At 60.9% G+C, this 27,586-nt stretch overlaps 2 protein-coding genes across 2 annotated transcripts in view; both read left to right on the top strand.

Moving 5' to 3' along the window:
• The window catches only part of DAGLA (diacylglycerol lipase alpha), a 61,293-nt gene extending 49,079 nt beyond the window's left edge, over positions 1–12,214 (top strand). The window contains exons 10-20 of the mRNA XM_090260575.1: positions 982–1,135; positions 1,615–1,698; positions 1,817–1,894; positions 2,205–2,285; positions 2,690–2,832; positions 3,106–3,174; positions 3,548–3,620; positions 4,782–4,978; positions 5,692–5,821; positions 6,336–6,523; positions 7,840–12,214. Coding sequence (XP_090116701.1) covers positions 982–1,135; positions 1,615–1,698; positions 1,817–1,894; positions 2,205–2,285; positions 2,690–2,832; positions 3,106–3,174; positions 3,548–3,620; positions 4,782–4,978; positions 5,692–5,821; positions 6,336–6,523; positions 7,840–8,791 — 2,149 coding nt within the window. The 3' untranslated portion in view covers positions 8,792–12,214. The remainder of the gene's footprint in view (positions 1–981; positions 1,136–1,614; positions 1,699–1,816; positions 1,895–2,204; positions 2,286–2,689; positions 2,833–3,105; positions 3,175–3,547; positions 3,621–4,781; positions 4,979–5,691; positions 5,822–6,335; positions 6,524–7,839) is intronic.
• Positions 12,215–16,147: 3,933 nt separating this feature from the next.
• The window catches only part of MYRF (myelin regulatory factor), a 30,573-nt gene continuing 19,134 nt past the window's right edge, over positions 16,148–27,586 (top strand). Inside the window, exon 1 of the mRNA XM_090267232.1 lies at positions 16,148–16,193. Within this exon, the coding sequence (XP_090123358.1) occupies positions 16,148–16,193 (46 nt within the window). The remainder of the gene's footprint in view (positions 16,194–27,586) is intronic.

Here is a 27,586-nt window from a genome sequence, read left to right as displayed (position 1 = left end):
CTCGGCTGCTGAACGGAGGCTCTTACACTGGGCAAGGGGGGCAGCGTTGTAAGGTTTGAGTCAGCAGTTCTCAACCTGTGGGTTGCAACCCCATTGGGGGGTCAAACGACCCTTTCACAGGGGCCGCCTAAGACCATCAGAAAACACATATATAATCACATATTGTTTTTGTGATTAATCACTGTGCTTTAGTTAGGGTTGGGGGTCACCACAACATGAGGAACTGTATTAAAGGGTCTCGGCATTAGGAAGGTTGAGAACCACTGGTTTGAGTGAAGTGACAGGGCTTAACATATCTTAAGGGTCACTCTGGCTGTCGAGTAGAGAAGGTAGGGGGCTGATGAAGGTGAGGGAGAGGAGGCCATGTGACACTCCGAAGCAGAGATAATGGTGGCATGGAGCGGCGTGAAGGGGTGGAGGCGAGGGAAAGCAGTCGGAGTCTGGTGGTGAATCTGAAGGTGGAGCGAACCAGCGTGCTGACCAGCTGGCTGTGGGGTGTGAGCTGGGGAGGGGACCGAAGACGGCTCCGAGCCTGGGGTGTGGAGGACAGTGGGGAGCACCCGGGGCCTGGCACCTGGAGAGTCTGAGATCTTGCGGGCAGTGGGATGGGAGCATCTGGGTGAATCGGCAGCACAGAGGGGCGTTAAAGCCTGAGGCTGGAGGAGGCCCTGCAGGAGCAGGTGTAGCCAAAGGGGAGGGGAGTCCGGCACTGACCTCCAGGCCTCGGTCCCCGAGGAGGCTGCCCGTGAGGGAGACGCAGCCCAGGAGAGAGGGCACCTTAAAGTTGGGGGGGGACCCTCCAGTCACCGGTCACGTGCTGCCAGAGGCCACAGGCTAGAGACAGGGGCTGGGAACTGACCCGTAGAACTTTGTGAGGAGGTTTGGGAGAGGATAGGGCTGCAAGAGTGGGTTCCAGAGAGGATGACAGAAAACCACTCTGTCAGGGGCCCCCGGCCCTGAGCCCCTGCCCTGCCGCCCCAGGTGCTGCCTGTGCCCCGCGCGGCCTCGGTTTGCCCCTGGGGTCACCATCGAGGAAGACAACTGCTGCGGCTGCAACGCCATTGCCATCCGGCGCCACTTCCTGGACGAGAACATGACCGCGGTGGACATTGTCTACACCTCCTGCCACGATGCGGTGAGGGGCCCGGGCCTGGCTGGGGCGCAGCGTCCCCAGCATCCGTCCTCTGCGGACGGCGGCGGGTGGGCGGGCTGCAGCCTGGTGTCGGGAGCAGGTGACCGAGGGCCTGGGCACCCTAGCTGTCCCTCCGCTTCTCTGGCGCTGCCGGCAGCAGCCTCCAGCCCTCCCCTGGCTGGGCAGACCAGAGCGTGGCCATTCACCCCTCACCCTCTCTGGAGCGAGGAAGTGGACCCCAACCCCACACCCAAGGTTGGGGCTCCCCGTCCTCAGCCTTTGGGGGAAGGGGAGGAAGCAGTGAGGCTCTGGACGCAGCAGGCACTGGGAGGCAGGGTGGCCTGTGACCTGGGTTGGCAGACTTGCGGGCCCCGTGGTTGGTGGAGACAGGTTCCCTGGCCAGGAAGGAGACCTGCTCAGGCCACTTGCCTGAGTCTGGCTGCATCTCAGGGCTGCTCGGGCTCACGAGCCCCTCTCCCCAGGTGTACGAGACCCCCTTCTATGTGGCGGTAGATCACGACAAGAAGAAGGTGGTCATCAGCATTCGGGGAACCCTGTCCCCCAAGGTAGGCTGCCTGCGGCCCCCTGTCCACCCTTGGGGACCCCCTCGCAACCCCTGAGGGATGCTGCTTCCCTCTTTCTGTCCTCCTCAGCCCGCCCTCCCCTGTCCCCTCTCTCTACAAGGACGCCCTGACGGACCTGACCGGTGATGCTGAGCGCCTCCCTGTGGAGGGGCACCATGGCACCTGGCTGGGACACAAGGTACCCACCGCAGGCCCCTGGCCTCCTCCCCAGCCAGTACACAGGTCTGTCCTTTTGGGGTGGGGGCGTCCCTGCTTGCTGGGAAGAGATCACACTAGTTTCTGTTAGACACTCAGCCCCTCTGAGCCTCCGTTTTCTCATCTGTGAAATGGAAGCGACATGATAACGAGCCTACCAGCCCCACAGCCAGCTTGTTACGAGGCCATAAGGGGGAAGGGGGAAGGCCAGGTAGTGAGCTGCTGGTTCCTGAGAGGCCTCCCTCTCTCCCCGGCCCCTCTCCGAGCACCTGCCTGTGTTCCTCCTCCCCCAGGGCATGGTCCTCTCGGCTGAGTACATCAAGAAGAAGCTGGAGCAGGAGATGGTCCTGTCCCAGGCCTTCGGGAGAGACCTGGTGAGGTGGTTTCCATGCATCAATCCCAGTCTAGTGTTTGGGGTGCAGGGACTGGGGAAGGTGCCCAGGTGATTATGATGGAGCGTGATCTCCTCACATGAAGGTCATTCCCAAGTACAGATGCAGTATCTAGGAGGGAGGGAGTCTCTCCTGGAAAAGCAGGAAGGGCTTATCCCGAGGGGTAACTTCTGAGCAAGGTTTTGAACGGGGAGTAAGAGTGTGTTAGAATGGTCTCTCCGAGAAGTTGCCCTGCAGGGCCCCAGGCTGGGTGTGTCACTGCCCCAGCAGCCACGCAGCACAGCCACGGTCCCAGGGCTCTGGGAAGACCCCTCGGCCTCCCTGGCGTTAGCTAACACAGCGCGCCAGGCCCGGGGCAGGGCTCTCAGGCGTCTCTCGGTCCGCAGGGCCGCGGAACCAAACACTACGGCCTGATTGTGGTGGGCCACTCCCTGGGCGCAGGCACTGCAGCCATCCTCTCCTTCCTGCTGCGCCCCCAGTACCCAGCTCTCAAGTGCTTCGCCTACTCCCCACCAGGGGGCCTGCTGAGGTGAGCTGCCGCGGCCCTCAGGGTCCTGGGGGCTGGGGGCTGGGGGCTGGACCGGGCAGTCCGGCTTCGGGAAGGGACCTGGTATGTGGAGGGGGGCCCTGTCAAATGCCAGGAGGGCCCCAGGGCTACCTCCAGCGAAGCCCCGCTGGCAGGAAGGGTGGGTCAAGGGCAGGTAGTGCGGCCTGGCACCTGCGAGCTGCCCAAGGGACCTCTCCCCTAGGAGTGCAGGAGTAGGGCCCCCCCACCTGAGCACCCCCTCTGCCTCCCTTGCAGTGAGGACGCCATGGAGTACTCCAAGGAGTTTGTGACAGCCGTGGTGCTGGGCAAAGACCTCGTCCCCAGGTGAGTCACTGCTGCCTCTCCACCATCCCCGCCTGGGCTGTTCCTCCCTCCTCAGGGCCTCACCTGGGCTCCTCACTGGGCTCCACCACTCTCTCACTCAGATTCTTGTCTCCCCCAGGGACAGGGACGAGGGATGCCAGAGTCCCTTCCTTGCCCAAAGGTGCCCAAGCCTAGAGGACCCACTATGCCTGGCTTCCCCTTTCCTGGCTTAGCTCAGCTGAGCTGCAGACCTGGGACTCCGGCAGCCTGGTCTCCCTGTCCCCGGGCATGTGCCTGCCCCTGGGCATGTGCCTGTCCCCCCCTGCCCGCTCACCCTGTACCTCTCCTCGTCCCTGGCCAGGCCAGGCTGACGCTGCCTTGTTCCCTCCCCCAGGATCGGCCTCTCCCAGCTAGAAGGTTTCCGCAGACAGCTCCTGGATGTCCTGCAGCGAAGCACCAAGCCCAAAGTGAGCTCTCTCCCCACCCTCCCACCTGGACACCCTGGCTCTGGGCACCTTGTCTGCCTCATGCCCTGCCTGTCCCTCAGCCCAAGGCACAGTGGCCCCAGCCATGTGCGGCCAGGCTGGAGTGTGGTTGGTGTCCTAACAACCTCAGGTCATCAGACCTTCAGCATCTCTGAGCTCCTCCCAACTACCCACTACCTGTCCTTGCACAGATGGGGAAACTGAGGCCCAGAGTGGGCAAGGGACTTGCTTTTGCTCATACAACAAATGGTAACTGAGTTTCCAGCCGAGGGCTCCTGAGTCCTGGCTCCCGTCCTACACCGCTGCATAAAGTCAGGAGAAAGCCATCCCCCAGCTCCGGGCTTCTAGTGTGTGACAGGAAGGCCTCTTCCAAAGCCTGCTGTCACCCTGGCTCAGGGAGACTGCACTCAGCCCGGGGAGGTGGGTGCCGTTTGTCCTGATCTTCTACCACGGCTGAGAGGTGGGGGCTCGTCCTGTGGCAGGCCAGGCGAGGGTGGGAGAACACTGCAGCGCACCCCGAGGCAGCCGGCAGGGGCTGACCCCGCCCAGCCCGCACCCCATGGGCGGACTCGGCCCAGTTTGGACTCCTCCCAGCCACGCGCCCCTGACCCTCTGTCAGTCGAGACCCTGGGCCAGGCACCAGGTGCCAGGATGGGCCGGGCAGTGCGGCCTCCGTGGACCACGTCTGCCTGGAGGAGCTTGGTTTGGGCTGTGGGGCTGTTTCTGTCAGAGCCCATCCTGGCACTTGTCAGGCCCCGGGGACGGGTGGCTGGGAACCGACCCCGAGGCAGCCAGGCCTGGTGGGCGCAGCTGGACTGAACTTAGTGGTCTGTTCTGCCTCAGACATGCAGAGCGACCTAGAGCAAGTCCTTGCCTGGCACTGGGCCTCTTTCCCCGTCTGCTAGATAAGGGTTGGCTGGTCCTCCAGTGCCTGTCCAGCCCTGAAGCCCAACAGTTCCTTAGCGTCTGTCCCTGGGGTCCTTTTGGCCATCATGGCTGCCATCCAGCCCAGACACTGCCTCTTCAGGTGGGCACTGCCCTTCCCTCTGCCCCACGGCCACCCTAGCTCCCACCTGTCACCTATGGGCCCTCCATCACCCAGCCATTGCTGCTCAGCTGACCCCCTCCCCGCTGCCTGCACAGTGGCGAATCATTGTGGGGGCCACTAAATGCATCCCCAAGTCGGAGCTGCCCGAGGAGGTGGAGGTGACCACCCTGGCCAGCACACGGCTCTGGACCCACCCCAGCGACCTGACCATCGCCCTGTCGGCCAGCACCCCACTCTACCCGCCCGGCCGCATCATCCATGTCGTCCACAACCACCCAGCGGAGCAGTGCTGGTAGGTGCTGCTCAAGACCCCCATCAGTGGGGAGGCGGCAGCAGCCAGCGCAGGGGCTGTGTCCTCCAGGGGACAGCAGCGCGGAGGCTGGGAGACCCAGGGCCCAGGGCAGCCATGCTGGGGGTGGCCCCAGCCTGGGCCCTGGAAGTAGAACAAAAGACCGGCCCAGAGCTGGACTCCAGGCTCCTATCTTGTTCCTAGTGTCAGCCTCCTCCTTGTGTCCCCGAGGGCATCTCTCCCTACTTGTGGTCCATTTAGAAGTGGGTGCCCTAGAGGGGTCACCCTAAGGCCCTGACCAGCTCTTAGCTCTGTTGCCACCTGGCATCACCTCTGGGATTAGGTGGCAGACAGCTGTGAGCCCCCTGCCACCTCCACCCCCCCCGTGGGTGGGCCCTGCCCAGGTCGGAGCAGGCTTGGCCCAGGTCACTCATGGAGAAGGCTGTGTAGGGACCACGGCTGAGGCTCAAGGTCAGCCTCTTGGTGCCTCTGTTTGAAGTAGATGTTTCTAGCCAGCCTGGGAGTGGAGTTGGGGTGGGGCCGAGGGTGAGGCAAGAGCAAGGAGCCAGGAACACAGGCATGCTAGCCAGCTGGGCATGGGTCCTCCATGTGTACCCACCTCTGCTAAGCCAGGGCAAAGAGCGGCGCCAAGGCCTGGGCGTCAAGGCCAGGCTGCCCCCCAGACTCCGCTCCCTCTGGTCCCTGCACCCCCTCAGCTGCTGCGAGCAGGAGGAGCCCACGTACTTCGCCATCTGGGGCGACAACAAGGCCTTCAATGAGGTGATCATCTCGCCGGCCATGCTGCACGAGCACCTCCCCTACGTGGTCATGGAGGGGCTCAACAAGGTGAGGCCCTGGGCAGCCCTGGGAGGGGACACCTCGCCAGAGCCGTGGCGCCTCATGTGCTGGGTCTCTGGCCCCGTGTCGCAGGCGAGGGTGTGGGTGCCCCGAGAAGTTAACCGGAGTCCTCAGCTGGGCTGTGGTGAGGCCAGAGAGCCCACTCATGTCCTGGCCTCTGCACCCCCACTCTGTCCACATGGCCACAAGGCCTCGTGGTGAGCAGGACTTTTAAGAGACTCCCAGGGACCTGTCCCTGATGCAGGCTGAGCTCAGAGGCCCTGAAGGCCAGCTGGCACTTGACAGGTGGCCAACATGGCCGTCACCCAGTCACAGAAAGGCTGATCGCAGGGAAGGAAAACTCTGGCCTGGCCCATCGGTGGGGCAAGGCACGGTCGCAGGGTCAGTCCAGGCCTTCCAGAGGGGGAGGGACCTGGGGGGAGCAGAGCAGTACCCCGCTGCCCCACCCCTGCGTGAGACTGTCACCCTCCCACCAGCACCAGCGTCCCTGCCCTGTCCCCAGGTGCTGGAGAACTACAACAAGGGGAAGACTGCCTTGCTCTCCGCTGCTAAGGTCATGGTGAGCCCCACCGAGGTCGACCTCACTCCCGAGCTCATCTTCCAGCAGCAGCCGCTGCCCACGGGGCTGCCGGTGCCTGCTGGCCTCGCCCTGGAGCTGCCCACCGCTGACCACCGGAACAGCAGCATCAGGTGAGTCCTGCCCGCGCCCGCCCTGGCCTGAGGATGTGTGCTGCGGCCACGAGTGTGATTTCGGAGCACGTACGCTTGTGTTCGTGTGTCTCATGCACGGACCAAGGCCGTGTGTTCACACAGCTCTGCACACATGGGCAGGAAGGGGAGAATTTGCCACCTCTGCCCCGGCTCTCTCCCGCCCTGCTCCCACTGCTCCGCAGCCTGCCATTCCATCCTGAAGCCCACGTGGGCTAGTGGGCATCTGAGGCTACACGGCCTCCTGGTCACAAACACAGAGTCACTCCTACCCATTGAGACCCAGACAGACACTCATGCGCTCACTGACATGCACATATGTGTATTTATGTATTTGTATTGAGGCTTCCATGTGCAGATATGTGCCTCACAAGTTGTTCTAAGCACACACACAGGACACACACCAGGACAGAGGTCAAGATACACACACACACATCCCTGCATTGGATGATTGATGCACCTGCGGCGAGACGTAGTCACTCAGACACCTGTGGGCCAGTGACATGCAGACAGCTAGGAGGCATGCTGTACACACGAACACAGAGCATGCACTCGTGTTCCCAGACACACACTCTTTGAGGGGTCAGGCTCTTAATGTGGGATCCTCCTGCCTCTCTGGGACCCTTCCCGCCCAGGTCCTGAGCCCAGGGAGGGCACAGGTCTGGCCGAGAGGCTGATCAGCTGATTCCTGGCCCTCCGTGGGGCACATGGACATGTCTCCCTACCTTCTGGGTGTTTCCTGAGGCAGCTGCATGAGCAGATGAGGGGCCCGAGTCCATTCTTGTGCTGTGCCTGCTGCACCCCCAACCCCGCGACCTGCATTCACTCCCTGCAGGCAGCTGTATGGCCCAGAGGCTCCAGGCCCCCCTGCCTAGCAGAGGCGACACTCCATGAGCAAGGCAGGAGGGACCCGTGTGAGGGAGGAAGGGACGGGGCTCTGGAAGGGGCACAGAGGGCTACTGGCCCCTCGTGGGTGACCTGGGGCAGCTGGTCTCTCTGGACCTGTCCGCCACTGTTGCAGTGACAGACACCAGTGCAGGCACCCCAGCAGGACTCTGGGAGCCCTAGTGCACTTGGGCCAGCGGGGTGCCCACCTTGGCTCGACACACATCTGTCCTTTTTCTGCCTTGGGTTCTTCTGAGGTTTTTTTTCCAAGTGTCCCTGACCCAGACAGTTTAAGAGCTGCTAAATGAACTTTCCCCTCCACCCCCTCCCCAAGTTCCCTCCAGCCAGGGAGAGGGGGCTCAGTCTCTGCATCCCTTCTGAGTCTCATCCCCTCCCTGCCCTGCCCTCTGCAGGAGCAAGTCCCAGTCCGAGATGAGCTTGGAGGGCTTCTCGGAGGGGCGGCTGCTGTCTCCAGTGGCTGCAGCGTCGGCAGCCCACCAGGACCCCGTGGAGCTTCTGCTGCTGTCAACCCAGGAGCGGCTGGCGGCGGAGCTGCAGGCCCGGCGGGCACCGCTGGCCACCATGGAGAGCCTCTCGGACACGGAGTCGCTCTACAGCTTTGACTCGCGCCGGTCCTCCGGCTTCCGCAGCATCCGAGGCTCACCCAGCCTCCACGCCGTGCTGGAGCGCGACGAGGGCCACCTCTTCTACATCGACCCCGCCATCCCGGAGGAGAACCCGTCCCTGAGCTCGCGCACCGAGCTGCTGGCCGCAGACAGCCTGTCCAAGCACTCTCAGGACACCCAGCCCCTGGAGGCGGCCCTGGGCAGCGGGGGCGCCACCCCCGAACGGCCCCCCAGCGTGGTGGCCAATGAACAGGAGGAAGAGGGGCGTGGCGTGGCGGCCCCCCGCGGGGAGCTGGCGCTGCACAACGGGCGCCTGGGGGATTCGCCCAGCCCGCAGGTGCTGGAGTTCGCGGAGTTCATCGACAGCCTCTTCAACCTGGACAGCAAGAGCAGCTCCTTCCAGGACCTCTACTGCATGGTGGTGCCCGAGAGCCCCACCAGCGACTATGCCGAGGGCCCCAAGTCCCCCAGCCAGCGAGAGATCCTGCTCCGCGCCCAGTTCGAGCCCAACCTGGTGCCCAAGCCGCCGCGACGCTTTGCCGGCTCAGCTGACCCCTCCTCCGGCATCTCGCTGTCGCCCTCCTTCCCACTCAGCTCCTCGGGCGAGCTCATGGACCTGACGCCCACGAGCCTCAGCAGCCAGGAGTGCCTGGCAGCGGACAAGATCCGAACTTCTACCCCGACTGGCCGCGGGGCCAGCCCCGCCAAGCAAGATGACCTGGTCATCTCAGCACGCTAGCACCCAGGGGCGACTGCCGGCTAAGGCCTGGGACAGGGCAGGTGGCCCCTCGGGCTCCAGGTGGCTGCCCCCAGGGCCAGGCAGCTTTGAGGAGAGGCCCCCAGGGGCCAGTTGAGCCTCAGGCATGGGGCACTGCTGCTGAGCTGGGGGTCCATATCCCTACCTCAGCTTAGGACCCCCAGAGCCAAGACAGCTGGGACCTGGGCACTCCAGACAGGGGAGGGGTGGGGAGTGGGGAAGAGCCAGGGGCAGCCTGCCAGTCTGATCGCCCCCAGAGGCATCCTGGCACCCCCTATCCCAGATCGGCAGTGGGCACACTGACTCCCCTTCACTGCCCTCTGGTTCGTCTCCCAGGGCCGAGATGAAGAGCGGACCTCTCCCCAGAGATTCTCATCTGTGGTCCAGGCTGGCATCTGTCCTGGCCACCCCGCCCCCAGATCTGGTGCCTGCTGGGCAGCCCCTGGGGCGAACCCCCACCAAGGGGACCTGCAGTGTTGTATATGTTTACAGAAGCTGCTGGGCTGGGCTCAGGATGCGTCCTGGGCTTGCAAGCCCCCCACACCCCCAATTCTGTGTTCAGTAGCCCCCCTCTGAGCAGGGCAGGGACCTGGGGGAGCCTGGAGGAGGGTGGGGTCAGGACCGCCCCTCCTCTGCTTGGTGTTCCTCACGTTGAGGCCTCTGTCAGTGGCTACTGGGCCCCTGCACCCACCCATAACTTCCTGGCCCGGCTTCTACCCCTGGGGATTCTGGTTAGAGGGCACAGGTGTGACCGCCCTGGGATGAAGGGGGACACCCAAACCCCTCTTCCTTTGAGGGCCCCGTGTAACCCCTTCACAGCACCTCTCCCGTGCTTAGGCAGCCCCAGGCCCTTGGTGTTGAAACCAAACACACCTCCGCTGCCCTCACTCCTTCCTCCCTGGCCTGGGTGGGCTCTCACCTGGGCTTCTCCTCCTTCCAAGCCCCGGTGTTCTCTTGACGGGAAGTGGGGCCAAGAGTGGGACATGGTGGCACCTGGCTGGAGATCCCATGCTCACTGCTGGGGGTTGGGGGGCATGCAGGAGTGTGAGGGGCTCTGGGGCTGTCCCGGCTTAGCCTGAGGCCTCCACAGCCCCCACTTGAGGGGTTCCTTCCATGTCAGGTTGCGGGGAAGCAGTGGGGAGGTGGAGACCAGGCCTCTCCCCAGAAGCCGAGTGGGGGAGATGGTGCGTGCTCACGTGGGGCGTGTGTGTGCATGTGCATGGATGCACGCCGTTCCTGAGCGAGGGGCTGCTAGGGCACCCGCCCGGCCCGCCTGCCTGCTCCCCCCTCCCCAGCCGCCAAGGAAACAGCCAATGACCATGATGTGGCCAGGGGCCACGGGGCGAGCTCAGCTTCAGACATCACCCATTCTTGTCTCCGACCCCTGATTTGCTTCTTGTCCCACCTGCTGCTCCGGCCCCTGATTTGCTTCTTGTCCCACCTGCTGCTCCAGCCCCTGATTTGCTTCTTGTCCCACCTGCTGCTCCGGCCCTTGATTTGCTTCTTGCCCCACCTGCTGCTCCGACCCCTGATTTGCTTCTTGCCCCACCTGCTGCTCCGACCCCTGATTTGCTTCTTGTCCCACCTGCTGCTCTGACCCCTGATGTGGAAAACTCATGTGTCAAGGCGTTGACCATCCACTCGTGCCTTCCCCTTCTTGGAGGCATGCTCCCCCCACCCTAGCCCTGCCCACAGCCTCCCCGGGCCAGCTAGGCTCCCCTGACCAAGACTCCCTGGCTCATGATCACTGGTACCTTCAGCCTCCACCTTGACCTCAACCCCACACACAGCGGGGACTGGCCCAGACCCTGCCCTGGGACCCCTGCCCACCCTGACAAATGGGCACAGAGACCTGGGAGCTGGGCCTCCCTCCCTCTGTGACTTGCACCCCTTACCAGACCCTGCCTCTGCCAAGGGCCCTGCTGCTGGCTTAGCCTGGGCCCAGCACAAAAGCAGGACAAGTCAGGGGCCTAGAGTTTAAAAAAGACAAATTATAAATCAGAGTAACGTTCCAATGAGCACCCTGGCTAATAGCAGGGAAACTTTCAGTCTGGCCTTTTAATTCCTCTTCTGCCAAGGTGGGCCTGAGACCTCTGAGGGGGCATGGCACCCCCCATGCCCAGGACTGAGCCATCAGGGACAGACTCCCCAGCCCAAGGCTGTAGCCACACAGGGTTACAGGCTTGGGGCCAGGGCAGACTTGGACTCAGTCATGGACGCCCCTGGGTCAGCCCACCCCTAATTTGCCTCCACCTGAAAGGTGGGCCTGCTGCGTGTCCCCTTCTGCGTCACACTTGGGGGGGGGGGTCTGAGCCACCCCCTCTGCCCAGCTCGGCTCAGCTCAACCCCCACTCTGTCTCCCAGACCCGCAGCACAAGCTCTCCCAGCCATGCGCTGGCCCGTCCTCCCAGGGGCCTGGGTGACCTCTATATGCAATCGATAGTGAGCGGCCGGCCCCAGACCCCCGTGCACTCCACGTGCCCTTCCCATGACTTTTTTTGTACTTAATGTATGAAATATCCAAACTAATATTGCTGTAAAAAGAAAAATTAATATAGCTTATTCTATAAATATATCTGTATATAGAGGTTTCTGTATATTGTATAGAGCTGTGTATAAACTGGATGTAGAAGCACGCTGGCTGCCTAGTGACTTCTCTTCCCAGCAGGTGGGGCGGGGCCTTGCTGCTGAGGTCAGAGGCAGAGTGGCGGGAGGGGCACCTGAGCCTGCTCTCCGAGCCCTGACCTGAGCCCACCTGCCTGTGTGAGATGTGTGCCAGCGGATCTGTCTGACCTCACCAGGGCCTTGGAAGAGGGGTCTTGTTAGCCCCTTTCTCCTCCCTGAGGATAAGGAAGCTGCTCAAGACCAGGCTGCTCTGACAGTGCCCACCCCCTCGCAATGCTGAGAGCTAGGGCAGGGGAGGAGGACTCCACCCCCATCGGGTGTGCAGGGGCCAGTGGAAGTCTTTTTTGAGGCTTTTCCTAGGAGCATGCAAAATGCTTGGCCAGACCCAGGGGACCCCACCCAACTTGACTCCAGGACAGTAGGACCTGGGGAGCAGCTGCAGGGCTAGGGTGGGTAGGCACCTGGCCTCCTGCCAGCCCCATGCCCAGCCTGCCCTCTCCACACACCAGGTGGTGCTGTTCCTCCAGCCAGTCCCACCCTGATGGGCAGTCTGGCCCAGGCACTGACCCAGCCAAGCTTTGACCTAACCTTGACCTTCTCCATTTCCCTACACCTCCCACCCTTGGGTCCAGAGTGCCCCTACTTGGTGAGGGGTCAGGGAGGGTTATGGAACAGGGAGGGCCTGTCTTCACTCAAGGCCTCTCTGAACAGAAAAGGAAGCTGAGGTTAGATGAGGGTGAAGATCTGCTGAAGGTCACTCAGGTAGCACTGACCAGTCTAGAACCAGAATCCAGACCCCCCCCCCCAGTCTAGGACTCTGGCCTTCACCCTCAAGTAATGGTTTTCAGAGGTTCTCCCCATCCTATAATCTAATAAGATAGAGTAATTAGTGAAGCAGAGGTAGAAGCAACTGATGGCTAGAGAGGTTCTGTGATTTGCCCAAGGTTACACAGCCAGCGTGTGGCATGAGAAGGGACTCTCATGAGGGGCAATTCTGGGAGAGGCCGGAGTGGCACTCAGCCTCCCAGTGCCCACTCAGGATGCTCAGTCCCTCCGTCTCAGCTGGGAGGAAGGTGGGGGAGAGATTAAGGACCCCCAGACCCAGGTGTGCCCTCTCACCCTAGTCAAGGACAGCTGTGCCCCTGGCCTCATTGTCCCTCTGGGTTCTGCTTCAGCACCCTTTGGGCTTCCTCGGTAAAATGGGTGGATGCCAGGGCTGTGGGGGCTCATGGGAGGCCTGGCCAGTCAACTGAGCCCCACCCTCTGCTGGGCTGATCTCCAGCTGGTTACTCATTAACCCTTGAGTCACTGCCTCCCTTTCCCCAAAGGTGCCTTCTGTCCTGCTGCTTCCTCCTGGCCATTCTGCTACTCAAGGGCCAACACTGGACGCTGGGAACTGACCTGGAGTCATAGCACCATTTATTGATCACTTTCCTGTACTTGACCTACATGGTGAGGCAAGAATAATGGGCTGATCCACAGATGAGGCTTCTAAGGACCAAAGGGCAGGCCTTGGCGAATGGCTGAGCCGGCCATAGGGGACAGCCACTCTGCCAGGCCTGGTCTGAGTTCTTGATCCCTCACTCATTGTGGCTTGGTGGGGAGGGGGTGGAGGTTGGGACGCCTCTCCATGGATGGGTCCCTCAAGGTCCTGGTGATGCAAGGCTCCCTGGGGTTCCCTCCCCAGCTTCAGCCACTTCCCTGCCCCCCAGGCTATGCCCCAGCCTGTTGAGTTGGAGGACAGCAGCCTTAACTCCTGTTTGGGCCCTGGAGAGGGAGACATTCAGCCACCCCTTTCCCCCAGCCCAGAGATGAAAATCCCTGGGGGCAGATGCTCCATGGCCTCATGGAGCTGGGAGATGGCAGCGCCTAACCCCTAACCAGGCCAGCCCCCGTGGGATTAATGGGAGGCTCCATCCTGCCTCATCTAACTTCAAGGCTGCCCAGAGACTTCATAGTGCAGCTTGAGGAACCAGGGTGTTGGGAATAAATCACACACACGAATTTCCCCACCCCACCCTTTGATAACCAAGAAAAGGGCAAGGCTTACCTCATGGGGATGGCCCTTGAGTGATGGACATTTTGGCACCACAAGGGATATGACTGAAAGACCTGTGGGTTGGGGAGGCTTATAAAGAAACTGGTTTTCTGGTTGGTCCCGGGCAACTCCTAAAATAAATTCATTTTTTTAAAATCACATGGTGTAGGTGGGTGTCTACTTTGCAAGCAAACCTGACCCCGGGTGGGGGAGAGGCACAGCAGAGAATAACAATTGTCTCAAGGGAGGCTGCAGAGGGAGAAAAACCTCTGGGGTGTATCAGCTAGAAAAGAATGGGCGCCTCAGTGTGGCCCTCTCCCCCCTCTCAGCCCTGGCCCTGTGGGGGGAGCATACACAGCTGGGGCCTCCAGCAGAATCCCATTCTATATATCTAAGAGCAACAGCTTGAGGCCCCTGGGGGACAAAACTTCATTGTGAGGCACCCGCCAGCCCAGGCACCCCCTCCCCCAGCCCCAGAACTGTCATGGCATTGACCCTCCTCAGAGGGCCCCCACAGGCCTGCTGACTGGGCCACATCTGGGGCTCAGGCACCCGCCACCCCTCCCCCATGGCTGGCCACTGATGAGGGGGAGGGTGGCCTGGGTGGGAGCAGCTTTGCAGGTTCTCACCCCAGCCCCACCCCCACCGGGCAGCTCAGCTTGCCCCCACTCTCCTTCTCTGGGGGGCCACTGGCTGGCAGAGCTGAGAGCTCTAGGCTGGCATGTTGATCTGCTCACACACAGCAGTGAGGTGGGATAGGTTTTTCCTGCTCTGACTTGCTTGGTCTGGAGGGGCTATGAGTTATTTCCCTGCTTCCAAGGTTTCAGAGGTCTAGGATTTCACAGTTCGAAAAAGCCACTGTCCTTGCCCTGATGGGGTGGCTCAGTTGGTTGGGTCTCATCCTGCAAAGTGAAAGGTCGCCAGTTTGATTCCAGGATGCATACAAGAGGCAACCAATCGATGTTTCTCTCCCTCTCTTTATCCCTCCCTTCCCCTCTCTCTAAATAAACCTTCTTTAAAAAAGAAAGAAAGAAAATGCCATCATCCATTTATTCAACACATATTTATTGAGCACCTACTCTGTGCCAAGTAGTGTACTTTGTGCTGAAGCTACAGCAATGACCAAGCCAGAAAAATCTCTCACCCTCATAGGGTACCCATTCTAGAGTGAGAGGGATAATAACAAACACTAAATAAAACTCTTTTATGGTGAGAAAGACATAGTAAGGACAACCACTTTACGTAGGGTGTCAGAGAGGTGACATGTGAGCTGAGAGACCTGACTGCTAAGAAGGAACCAGCTATGTGGGGACAAGCATTATAGACAGACGGAACAGCATGTGCCTAGCGCCTGCAGTGTGTTTAAGTGTTGACAAGGAGGCCTTGGTGGCGGTGACTTAATGAGCAGTGGAGCGAAAAGTAGCAGCTGAGGTCAGTGGTCCAGACGGGGCCAGATCATATAAGACCTTGGGAACCAGGACAAGAGGTTTACATGTCATTCCTTTGCTGAAACCGTGGTTTCCGTTGAGTGCAAAGGGAAACCACAGGCAATTTGGAAGGATCGTAGGGATCAGTGAGGCAGGGGGCTGTGCGGTGGCGCAGGACAGAGATGAGCAGGCGCTCCAAGGGTGGAGGCAGAAGGATGAGAGGAAGATTCCTCTGGAGGCGAAAACTTCAGGTCTCAGCCTGCCACACAGGGACGCAGGGACAGAGAGCAGCTTCCCAGGTTAGCTAGGATCTGCCTGTGAATGCTGGCTTTGACCCTGTGTACCTTGAAACACTTAGACCTGTGCTGACCAATACCATAGCCACACACGACTATTTAAATCTGAACCAATTAAAATAAAATTGAGAAGTTAGTTCCTCCTCGGTCATTCAAAGAGCCCCATGACAAGGGCTCAGTAGCCACACGTGGGTAACACAGGGACATTTCCATTATCACAGGAGATTATACGCGACAGCACTTCCTCACATAGTGCCCAGTGTCACTGAGCCTCAGTATCCTCATCTCTAAAATGCACATAATAGTGTCTCCTTGGTCAGGTACCTGTGAGGACTAAATGAGATAACCCCTGCAAAGCGCTCAGTGGGCCGGCATTTAATAGTCATTAAATGCTGGTTATTATTATTACTGCTAAGAGGGGAGTGGGTAAGGAGAGAAAATGGAGGAAGTCGCTGAGGTTTGGCTCTGTAAACAATGTAAGATTTAGAATCCTGCGATCCTTCCCTGCCCAAGGATAGGGCAAGGACTGTGGGACACAGAACGGCATCTGACCCCGGTCCCAGCCCCCGCCCCAGCCCCAGCGGCTCCGGCATCGCCTGCACGCGCTGGCCTCCCCGCACGGGGCCAGGTCGCCCCGGGACCCCCCAACCCGGGAAGGACCCCTCGCCAGCGCCGCCTGGGGAGCCGCGCGTCCCGCCCGCCGTGGGGCTGCGGCGCGGGCCCGCCGGCAGGGGGCGCAGAGCGCGGCGGGCGGGGCGCGAGGGGCGGGCCGGGGCCGGGCCGGGGCCGGGCCGGGGCCGCGCGGGGGACGAGGGAGGCTGCCGGCGGGCTGGCGGGCGGGACGGCAGCGGGAGCCGATCCGGGACAGTCGCGCGGGCCGCGCCGGCGATGCCGCGCCCCCGGGCCGGGCTGTAGCGGAGCCGGGGCGGAGTGCGCGCCGGGCACGCCGGACATGGAGGTGGTGGACGAGACGGAGGCGCTGCAGCGCTTCTTCGAAGGTGAGTAACCGCGGGCTAGCGGGGGTGGCCAACCTCTCGCGCTGGGAATCCCCCTCCGCCCTTCCCGGGGACTGGGATCCCTGACTTTGCTTTCACTACTCTGGGAACCCCCCGGGGGGCGGGTGCCTCCTCTAGGCTGGTGCCCTCCTTCAGGCTGGAACCAGCCTGCGGGCTAGTTCCCAGGGCTGGGAGTCTCCCGGAGGTCGCTACCTACCTCCTTTAAAGTTGGGCTCCCCGGCCCCAGCTCACAACTTCTCTGAAGGTGTGTCCCCTTCCGTGCCCTGTCCTCCTTCATGCCTTCCAGGACCTGCAGCACGCCCCTACCCCCCGCCCCACACACACCTAAATTCTGATGCCTCCCACTCTGATCGCATTTCCCACTTCCAGAGTCTGGGGATCCTCTACTGGAACCCCACTCAAGACCGGACCTCCCAGCACTCTTGCTGGAATCTTCCATGTCTCTTGGGCTGGCACCCTGACCCCCAGCGTTCCTGCGAGAGGCAGGGACCACCGCCTAGAAACCCGGGCCTCCCCAGCCTGACACCTGGGAGCTGGGACGTTTCTACTGGGATTCCTTGAGACTGGGACCCCCCTTCAAGACTGTCACCCACCTTCTGCAAGGATGCACTCTCCCCCAAGGCTGCAATTGCCCCTTGAAGCAGCTATTTTTCCCCTACTTGGGGCTGGGAACCCGTTCCCAGCGTTCCTTAGTGGACTGCATCCCCCCACACCCCCTACCCATGAATGCTCTCCTTGGACCAGAACCTCCTTGAAGTTGGCATCCCTACTGCCAGCCACCTCCAAAGGAGACCATCCCAAAGCTGTGAAGGGCATCCTGCTAGCCCCCTGCGGCTCCTCAGGGCTCTGGTGCTCACACTGTCCCTGGAGCTTTGCCTCCTCTGGCTGTGCTCCCCACCCTGGGAGGGACCGAAGCCCCTCTCCTGCCCTGTAAGGACCCTCCCCAGGTCTGGGATCCACACACACCTGACAAAATTTTCTTCTCCCCGACCTCTTCCTTACACACGCACAAGGGTTTTGGAGGTCTCCTACATCTGACCAACTCCCCTTTCGTTTCCAGAGTAGCCTCTGCCCCTCCTCCAGGGCTGTCCCCCTCCTCCTGGGTGCTGGATTCATGAGGGTTGGGACAGAGTGTGGGAGCGGGAGGCAGAGGTGCAGGCTGACATGTCCCAGCCTTCGCTGCTGCGCAGACCCTCAGTGGAGCATCTAGCCAGACCCTCTGGCTCCTTTTGTGACCCTCTCCGCCAACTTGGGGAGCCCAGCCTCTGCCCTACCCTCTCCCCCATCCCTAAGCCCACATCCTGCTCCTCAGTGCATTCAGAACCCAGAACTCAGTGATCCAGAAACTTCCATCAGTGTGAACCTGCCGCTGGGGGGCTGGGGGTGACCCCTGGGGCACTGTGCTGACACTGTTGGACCACAGGGCCTGGAATCAGGGCCCCCGTTTCAAGCCCAGTGCCCAATACCCCAGGCCCCATGAAGGAGAGAAGAAGGCCCTTCTTTGCCTCCGTTTCTCCCTGTGACTTGGGGGTGGGAACCTCTGTCTGTTCCTATGGGCTAAGCAGCCCAGGGAAGGACATCCCCCAGCCTCAGGCCTCCCCATACTAGAATTCTGGCCATTCCTACAAACCTGGACCCCAAGAAATCAGGGTTGAACTAGATTCAGTGGAGGTGTTGGCTGGGCCATTCGAGAGTCCTAGGCAGCCCCCCATCAGTCCCAGGGGTTCTAGTTTTCCCTAGACACTACTCACCGTTTAGGAGCCTTTGAGGGGCCTTATGGGGACCGGGGGCCCCTGGGGAGGTGGGAAGAGGAGGCTAGTCCTAGCTTGGAGGGTACTCTTTCGGGGGTGCCCTGAACCTGCTGGCACCTCGGATGACCCCGTGGGCCAGGCCCCCTTGCTTCCTGCAGATATCCCCATGCCTCCCCCCCGGAACCCTGGGCCCTGGCTGAGGGATGGGCCTGGCTGGCCTGGGCTCCCTGTCTCCTGAGCCAAACTTTCCCTCTTGGCAGAGGTGGGGGGGGGGGGGGGCAGTGGGGGCTGACGCCACAGCTCAGCCATGCGGCGGGCCTGGTGGGGAGGCTGTGCTGCTCCTCCAGAGAGATAAGAGGAGACTCAAGAATGTCTGTGGGGAGCAGGGGGTGGTGTGGGGCTGCCCACTGAGGAGGGCCCAGTGGCGGCCAGCGTCTGGAGAAGTGTTCCCAGAGCCTGAGATGGGGGGAAGGTGGGGTGGGCGCCGAGGGCAGGGGTCTCCGGGGCCACCTGGAGGAGATGGCCTGGCAGGGAATCAGGTGGGCAGGGGCGTGTGTGGGCGTTAGGGAGCTGCTGGGAGTGGCGGGGTCCGTGTGTGCTCATGAGTGTGCTGTGGAAGTGCCAGGGGGTGGGAAGCTGTGCTTTTGTGCAGGCGGATGTGTTCCTGAGTGTGTGCATTCTTGCACTCTGGGCCGGGGTCACCTGCGTTCTCATCAGGTCCCCGCTCGGCCTCGGTCGCTCCCTCTGGACAGTGGGTATATGAGGCAGGGTCTGTGCTTTCTGCTCTGGGGAGCATCGAGGTCCCTCATCTGATATGGCCCACTCCGTAGACACACCAGGTGTATGTCCTGGTCCTGCCTTGTGTGGGTGGGCCAAGCTCTGCCCACCCCAGGGTGGCAGGCTGAAGGCTAAGGCACTTTGGGCCTCGGGTGGGAGGCTGGGACAGGGCCATCCCCTCGAGGCTGGTACAGCTGGGTCCCCGTGATGTCCCTGCTAATCCCCTGGAGGGAAGCTACAGTCGCCCTGCTCAGCGGGCACAGGGCCTGCAGAGAGGGGACCCTCGGCAGGAGGCACTGGCTCCCAGCAGGTAACAGGGCTGTGGTGGCAGGTGTACTCATTGCTCTGACCAGGTGGGGCCTCGAACTCTCAAAGCCTGGTTAGGGACAGGGCAAGGCAGCGCCAGAGGATCCCAGCAGGACCTTAGAGGTTCTGGTGAAGGCTTGGCCGCGAAAAGCCATGTGACCCTGCACCCTCTCTGGGCCTCTTTTCCTAACCTACAAGAGAGCAGGGAGTGGCGTAGACGGTCCTGACGACACTCTCAGCTCTGAGAGGCCCTGTCTCAGCCCTGGCGAGGACTGCGCAAGGGGCAGGGTTCTGGCACCCAACTCCAGGGGCACGTGGGCCTTGAGTGAGCAGCCCCCCAGAAAGCAGGCGGGTGTGGAGGAACCCTTAGAGACTGAGGGGAACTGGGCTTCCAGCAGAGCACTGAGAGGTTGGGGGACTTCCATGCAGACTAGGGCCCCACCAGGGCTGAAGGTGGGGGGCTGGGCTTTCACTCCTTCCAGGTGTGATGGGTGGCTTGGGCCGGTACCTTCTCTGGCCTCATGTCCCCTCCTGGGGTAGGCAGGTGGGTTGGACCAGCAGTGGGACTTCCCATGTGACCCCTTTTAGCCGCCACACAAAGACAAACTGTTGTCTTTGACCTCTGGATGAGATGTATACACTGGAAACATGGGCTTGTGACCCCCACCAGCTCCTGGTTTGAAAGCCACCCATCACCCACCTCTGGGATGGGGGGTAGTAGCATTGCCCCCCTTTTCCAAGCCCCAAGACCAGGGCTCCAAGAGAAGGGAGTTAGCCAGTGTTAGCCAGAGATGACACCTAACCCCTGCTCTCTCTCCTGCCACCAGGGCCTTGGGGTAGGGAAGGTGGCCTTCCTGTGCGGACGAGCGTCTCTACCTCCTGAGGGCAGGAGGAGGCCTCAAGGGAAGACCACCTGATGACTGGAGGAGGGGACCCCTATGTGGTTGGGGGGCTGAGGCTGAGCTTCGGTGTGTGATGGCGGCCCTGCGCCCCATGCCTACCTGTCTGTCTGATCCAGGGTCTACCCAGACCTCCTGGGACGACTGCTGTCCCAGCCCCACCTCCCCAGGACCTGAGTCCAGCTGGAGGGGAAATGGCAAGGGGGGGTGCATCTGACTCATCCTCTTGTCCCCAACACACAGCACTACATGGTGGGGGCGGGGGGGTGCGGCAGGAAATGTTCTCTGGGTCAATGGAGGCAACAATGGTTATGTGAACGGAGGCGGGGTCAGGGGGCAGGCACCCCAGGAAGCCAGCTCTCCAGGGGGCCTGGGGTCAGTCCAAGAGAGAGGAGCAGGCTGTTTCCCACCTGCTGGCTTCTGGGCCTCTCCTGAGTCTGGGGGTCTGAGCAGAGGGCCCCTTTGGGTCTTCGGAAGGGCCAAGCAGGGTATCTGGGAGGAAGAGTTCGCTCTGGGCAGAATGGCCGCCTCCTGGGGACCTGGCCCCCACGCCTGACTCCCAAGGGCTTACAAGACTTGGGGGGCCCTGGCAGCAGAGGCTGCTGGGTAACAGCCCAACAGGGCCCCTGATTGGCTGCTGTCCTTGGACTTTGCCCTCCTGATAAGGACGGGGAGCAGAAATCATTAACTGAATCATTAACGGGGTGGCCCCGCCCCACCCGGGGCGCCTGCCCTTTCTTTCCACCTTCTTCCTCCTCACTGTCCCCGCCTCTGGGCCTCAGTTTCCCTCCCAGCCTGGGTGTGTGTGTGGGAGGCCTCCTCTCCCACCTCCAAGTCTCCAGCCTCTGCTGCCACTGGGTGCAGGTAGCCCCTTGGTTGGGGGCAGGGCTGGATATATTCACAGGTGTGCTGCGGGGTCTGCTCCCAGCTCTGCTGGTCACCCAGGTCCTTCTCTGGGCCTATCACCGCACCTCTTTGGGTCTCCATCTTCTCCCCTGCAAAATGGGAATACAGGTGTGGTCACAGTGCCTACCTCTCCGGGCTTCTGGGGGATTAGGTAAACGGGGGCCCTGGACAGTAGTAATATTCCACAAATGTCAGGCAGGATTGCGAGTATGAGCCCGCAGGGCAGGCTCCCAACAGGTATTTATTGGTCCACAGGGTAGGTTGGTGCCCCCAGGCTTGGGCTGGGGCCTTTGGCTGGCTCTGTGTGCCTTGGGAAAGGCCCTCACCCTCTCTGGGCTACTTACTCTAACGATGAGGGGAAACTCTCAGCCTTGTTGAGACTATGACAGGTCTGGCCCTGCTTGGTCACGATGCCTGCTCCCGGCTTCTGGCGCCTCCAGCTAGGCCCACCTGACCTTCCGCCTCAGAGATTTGGAACTTGGGGGTGGGCAGGCAGGCTAGGGAGAGGGGGCTTGACTGTCCTTTGACCCCAAACTCGGGCCGGAGGTTGTGGCCTGTGTTGTCTCCCAGGAATCCTGGAGCTCAGTGGGGGTGCAGGTGGTGTCCCCTCATTTAAGAAGACAGGTGCTGAGGCAGGAGAGCAAGGTGGCATGTCAGGCTCACTCAGGGTGGCCACAGCAGAGCTGGGACAGTGTTCTGGGTCTCCTGACCTTCAGCCACTCACAGTTGGGTGCCAGCCTGGAGTGAGGCAGAAAGGGGGCCCCTCTTCCTTGGGTGCTGAGGGTCCTCATCATTGCTGATGGCTGTGCTAGCAGACTGCCATCCAGCCCTTAGCTTCCAGGCCTTGGAACTGTCACTCAAGTGGTCAAGGTTGTGTGATATAAGCAGTAAGACTGCAGGAGTGCCAAGGCCTGGGGTAGGATGGGAAGGAAGCGCGAAGCCCCGGGTCGGAACAGAAAGGTCTAGAGCCCCCACGGGCCTGGACCGTGGGTTGGGGGCTCCAGAGCAGCCTTTCCTCCCCCTGCTTCCAGTCTGCATCTGTGGGAAAGTCCTCCCTCCATCCAGCCCCCATAATGCAGGGCCCTTCCTGTACTCCCCTCTTCATCTCTCAGCCCTCTGTGCTCCCTTCTCCCTCCATGGTTCTCCCTCCTGGGGCCAGAGGTGGGGGGAGGGGACCCCCATTCCCTGCCCTTCTAGCTTGGAGGGGGCTGCCTTTGCCAGGGCACTTGGGGATCTTGACACTGAGTTTGCTCCGTTAGATCTGTCTCCAGCTAGAGCTGATGGGGAGTTGCATGGGCCTGGGCCTGCCTCTGTCTGGGTCAGTGAGCGTTTGTGGGCATGAGTGTACAAGTCTGTGACCTGTGCTGAGCTGTGAGCATGCACAAGCACGCTTGTACCCCAGGGCCTTTGCACCAGCTCCCCGCCACCTGGAATGCTCTTCCTAAATAGCCATGTGGTTCGCCTCCTTTATACATCTTTGCTCACTGGGGCCCGCCCTGACCATCCGACTTAGAACTGCAATTTCTCCCTGCTCTCCTGGCACCCCAACCCGCTCTCCCTGTTTTGTTTTCTTCATAGCATTTGTCACCTTCTAAAATGCTATGGACCTGTCTTGTCATCTCACTCTGCTTCCAGAATGTCAGCTTCACGTGGGCTGGAGGTTTTGTTTGCTCCCATATCACCAGAGCCTATCACTGTCCCTGGCACACAATAGATGCTCAATAAATAATCATTTGCATGAATGAGCACATGTGGAGCGTGCTGGTATGTGTACGTGTGTGTGTCAGTGTGGGGGGGCGCCACTGTGTGTGTGTGTGTGCATATGTACACACTCATGTGTATGCCAGTGGATACATGCCTGGAGTACACCCTTGTGTACACACATGCATTTGTAACGTGCTGGTGTGCAGACACATGGGCATGGGTAACCCTAGTGAAAACCTGTCCCTACTCCATGCTACAGAGTCTCTGTTCCACCTTTGCAAGGAGGGGCCTTCCCCCGGCCTGCCTACCCTGGTCCCTGTGGGAGGGGACTTGGGGCATCAGGTGTGCACTAACTCAGCCCTGTGGAGTCAGGGCTGGGGATCCCAGAACAAAGCAGATGTCCCTGGGGACTGATGTGGGTTCCCTAAGATCAGCTTGTAGCTGCTGGGCTCAGTTCTGTTGGGAGCATCTTGGGAGCATCTTGGGGCTGTGAGGTCAGCCTTGCAGAGACTAGAGGACAGGGTGGCAGCTGTGTGGGGCCTGGAGGAGGACATAGCTATAACCCAAAGGTAGCCAGAGGCTCGAGGTTCCCTGGAGGAGATGCATCTGTGCAGGCAGAATGCGGGAGTCTTCCGCACTTTAGCAAGAAGTTGAAAGGGAACAAAAACAACTGTGGCTCAGATTTAAGCACCTGATGGCATTGACTCGAGAGCCACATCTTTGTTATTCAGCTCTAGGCGATGGGATTTATTGCAGAGATGCAAGGGGTGGTTTACAAAACCAAGGATCTGACCCATGAAGGCATTTTAAGTGAGAAGACTCTGGTCACAGGTTGAAGTCTGAAGCAGGGACAGCGAGCAGTTATCATTTAATCACAGATCATATCACTAAAGACAGAAAGTCCAAGCCAAAGGAGGTGAGAGACCACGGAGCCCTGTTCCAGTGTGAACTAGTTTGGGGCATGTTGATTAGCTCAGTCGATACTGGGAGCCACAGCCCTGGGGGCCCTCTCAGGGGGCTCAGGAGAAGGCGCGAGGCCCCTTCGGGGGCTCTCTGGAGCTCATATACAGTAAGATGCACAGCGGGGCAGGAAAGGAGATGGGGCTCCCTAGAGAGATGGAAATAGCAGTTCCCGTTAGTTGAGGAATGGCCTCTTAGGGGTGAGGCGCTCTCCTGCCATCTCACTGAAGTTGTTGGGGTCCCTGCTCTGCTGATAGAAAAGGAAGCCAGGGAGGGCAGGTCACTTGCTGAGGGTCACACAGCAACGAAGGGGGTGCTGCTTTAGCAGCCAGGCCTCTTTGACCCCAGGGATCCCTTAGGGCATCATGGGGATGCCAAGGTGGGCAGTGCCCTGACCACTTCTACCTAGGCCCCCTGCCATTGCTTGGATCCAGGGTGCCTGTCAGAGTGCGACACCTGGGGTGGACGTTCAGTGCAGCAGGGGGACAGGCTTGGGCCTCGTGCCTTGTCAGCCCCAGCTTCAGATCAGCTAGGCCTGGCCAGCATCCTTAGGCCCTGGCCTGCCCTGCCCTGCCTATAGCCACGTGGTTGACGGGATTTCCGCCATGTTTGGGCATGAATTGACAAGTGCCCCATTGACGGGCAGGGGGGAGGGTGTGGGCAGGGCACAAGCCACCCACTGTGCCGGGTCCCCACCCTCCCCCGTCCCCCAGGACAATGGCCGAGACTCAGCCAGTGGCCACAGCTGGTGGGGAGGGAGTGGGCATGAGCACGAGGAGGGGGAAAGGGAGGGTCCAGGGTGGATGACCACCTGGGCCCCCACCCACCCTCATCCTGCACCTGGCTCATGTCCGTCCCCTCGGTTCCCTTCTGCCTAGCTGAGAGGCCTTAAAGGAAGGAGGAGAGTGGAGGGGAGGGGGCTTCCTTCCCAAAGCCCGGATCCCAGCCCTCCTGGGAAGGGGCAGTGTCTGGATCCTGTTAGAAGCAGGTAATAAAGGACCTAATTAATGAGAAGCAGCTGGGGTGCATAGCTCAGCAGGTCAGGGACGGTACCTGCAGGGGCCCTGTCTAGCCATGGCCCCTGACCACAGTGCCGCCTGGCGGAGGTCCCTAGGCCCGGGCAGGCCTGGCTCTGGTGTCCCACTTGCCACTTGGCTCACTCATCCCATGAACATTGATTGAGTGCCTACTGTAGGCTTAGGTGCTTAGATCCCAGAGAGACAGAGCAGGGCGGAGCTCGGCCCCGCTCCCACGTCTGCAAGACGTTTGTCTGTTCTGAGCCTCAGTGTCCTCACCTGTGAAATGGAGAACAAGAGAACCACTTACCCCGTGGGGTTGTTACGGGAATCTAGTATGAGTCATATCAGGTGTGTGTCGTGGCGTCGGGCACAGAATGACCACTCGGGGCGTGTGAGCTGCGGGCAGTGGACAGACCCTCCACCCGACTGTGAGCTCTGTGCCAGGCAGGAGAGCAAAGAGCCTGATGAGAAAATAGAAGGAAGGCCACCACTCAAGGGGATGTTTGCCCGGGGCCTGAATGAGGCAGGGGCTGGACCATGGACCATGGAGAGTTACAGGAAGGAGAACCGGGCAGGAGAGCAGGCTGTGGGGGCAGGCAGGGGGCTGACCTTGCCAGGCCTTGGACCGTGGAAGGCTCTGGTCATCCTGAGCACTGGGGAGGGGGAGGGCAGAGATGCTGGTTGTGACCTGGTGGTACCAGGTTCTGGTGTGGGACCTGGGGCAGCCTCTCCACCTCCCAGGGAGGTCTTGGAGATCAGCAGGAGACACAGTTTCCTGCTGTCAGGTATCTGTTGTTGGCTCAACGACTTCCAGGGCTCTCTTGGGAGGCGTGGGGGAGGGGGACCCCCAAGAGTGTGCCCACAGGCTCTGCCTTCTTCCTGGGCTCCTGGGAGCTCTGTCTCAGCCGCAGGAACCCCTGGGCTCCCACTAGCCCTGACCCCCACCCTGTGCTCCAGGAGTGTTCGTTAGACATCTGCAGTGTGGTTCACGGGGCAGGCTGGGGGCATCTGCCTGGTGGCTAGACCCTTTGGGCTGATCTCAAGGGCTCCCAGAGAAGGAGAAGATGTGGGGCCAGTGTTCTTCAGGAGACCCACCAACCCCCAATCCTTAAACTCCCCACCCACCCCTTGGCCCACCCCCATCCTGCCCCAGTGGCTCCCCCCTCCCTCTTCCGTCACCCGGCCCCTGGCACGGGAGGGTCTCTCCTCCCCCCAACCACATCTGGTTCTTGTTAGGGTCTCCCAGGATGCCTCTGCCTAAGGCCCCCCTATCCTGGGGGAGGTGGGCAGGAGGATTAGGGGCGATTAGGAACACTCCTGGCCAGGGGAGAAGGAGGAGGGAAAGAGGGCCCTGGCCTGTTATAAATAGCAACACCATGACTCCATCACCCCATCATTCACTGTAGATTCCAAGTTCAGCCTCTAAAACCTGCAGCTTCAGCAGTCAGGGTTGGGCTGCCGCTCCTGTACCCCCTCCCTCTCCCTCTCGTGTGTATGATCCCTCCTCAGGAACTCCAGCCCTGGGGCAGCCCTGCATAGCCTGAAGGTCTCTGTAACCACATCTTCCCCTCTTGTAATCAGGCCCCTGCTCCTGGGTTTGACTTTTCCTTGCTGTGTTGCCTGGGCAGGAGACCTGACCTCTCTGAACAAAGGGAATGATGCTAATAACATCAAGTCTCCAGGGGTGATTGGGAGGTAAATCCATAAAGCACTTAAAATAGTATGGGCCTGGCAGACAGGCAGGCAGTCAGAATGAGCCATTATTGTCACTGTCACCATCACCATCATCATCACATTGCACATGAGGAGCCTGCCGGATGCCTCACATATAATAAGGTCCTGTGATTATTTATGTATTTGGCTCCAAAAGTGCCTGGCACATAGTAGGTGCTCAACAAATGGGACCTATGGTAACAGGGATGGGGACCAGAGTACAGACAGGAGTTTTAGAGCCTCAGCACACAGACTGGTCATTCCCAGCTTGAAAAGCTCCCCTTGCTCTGCACATGGGGCCCTGGAAGGCCATTGGCCATGCCTGGTGGGTGTCTCTTGCTCCTGGCTGGGTGAGCCAGGGGTGGGGGCCGCAGGAGGGCCTGTCCCAGGCAGCGCGTGACTCCTAGGAGGGCTTAGCCCTCATTAATCACCTAAGCGGAGCTCAGCATTCTTGAAATACCAGCCAGGCCAGGGAGGGGCCTGGGCGGGGGGCTCCTGGGGACCCCAGAGCTCTGGGGACTGGGCAGTGAGGTCAGCCACTCTGTTTGCTGAGCGCCCACTCTACCAGGCGCCTTACATACCTTAACTGGTTTTGTACTCAAAACGATCCTGCAAAGTATTAGTTGTTTATATCCCCATTTTACTAATGAGGAGACTGAGGCTCAGAGAGGGTTGTGACCTGCCCAGTGTCACACAGCAGGGAGTAGGTGAGCCAGGACTTGTTCCTGGACCTGTCTGAGCTCTGTTCGCAAGGCTCACCATGAGAGGGGCATGAGGCCCGGGCCCCAGGGGCCTGTGGGAGGGTGCCTTCTGCCTCAGTGGGGCCAGCCGGCCCAGATCAGCAGTGTGGGTGGGGCCGTCCTCCACTATCGGGGTTGACGCATCTCCCACGTCAGCCCCCTTATCACCCCGCCCTCTGGCTCCCCCCGCAAGGTGACCCTGGGAGGGGAAAGGCCAGCACCTCCCCCTCTCCTCTCCACTGATGCCCAAGAGCACTGGGCCGCCTTTTCCAGGAGTCCCTCCCTCCCACGGGGCTGGGGCCAATGAAGAGGGCCCAGGAGAGGGCAGGCGGAGGAGCAGGGCCCCGTCCGCCATCATTTCACTGCTCTGAAGCCAGCATAAGCCCTTACCTCTCTGGGCCTCTCACCTCTGCACAACCAGGGCTAAGCACCCAGCCCCATTAGGACGTGGTAATGGGCACGTGCCATGAGAGTGAGCGGGGCTGGGCACTCCTGATTCCGATCCCCACACCCTCTCCACCTAAGGCCTGGGGTACAGGAGGCTCCCCAAGCCCATGCCCCGCCCCCCCAGGATGTATGGTCCAGCCCAGCCAGGCCTTG

This window comes from Furipterus horrens, unplaced genomic scaffold, assembly GCF_987537825.1.
Source record: "Furipterus horrens unplaced genomic scaffold, mFurHor1.1.pri manual_scaffold_2, whole genome shotgun sequence".
NCBI classification, from domain to species: domain Eukaryota; kingdom Metazoa; phylum Chordata; class Mammalia; order Chiroptera; family Furipteridae; genus Furipterus; species Furipterus horrens.
This window is presented reverse-complemented; position numbering and strand designations above follow the sequence as displayed.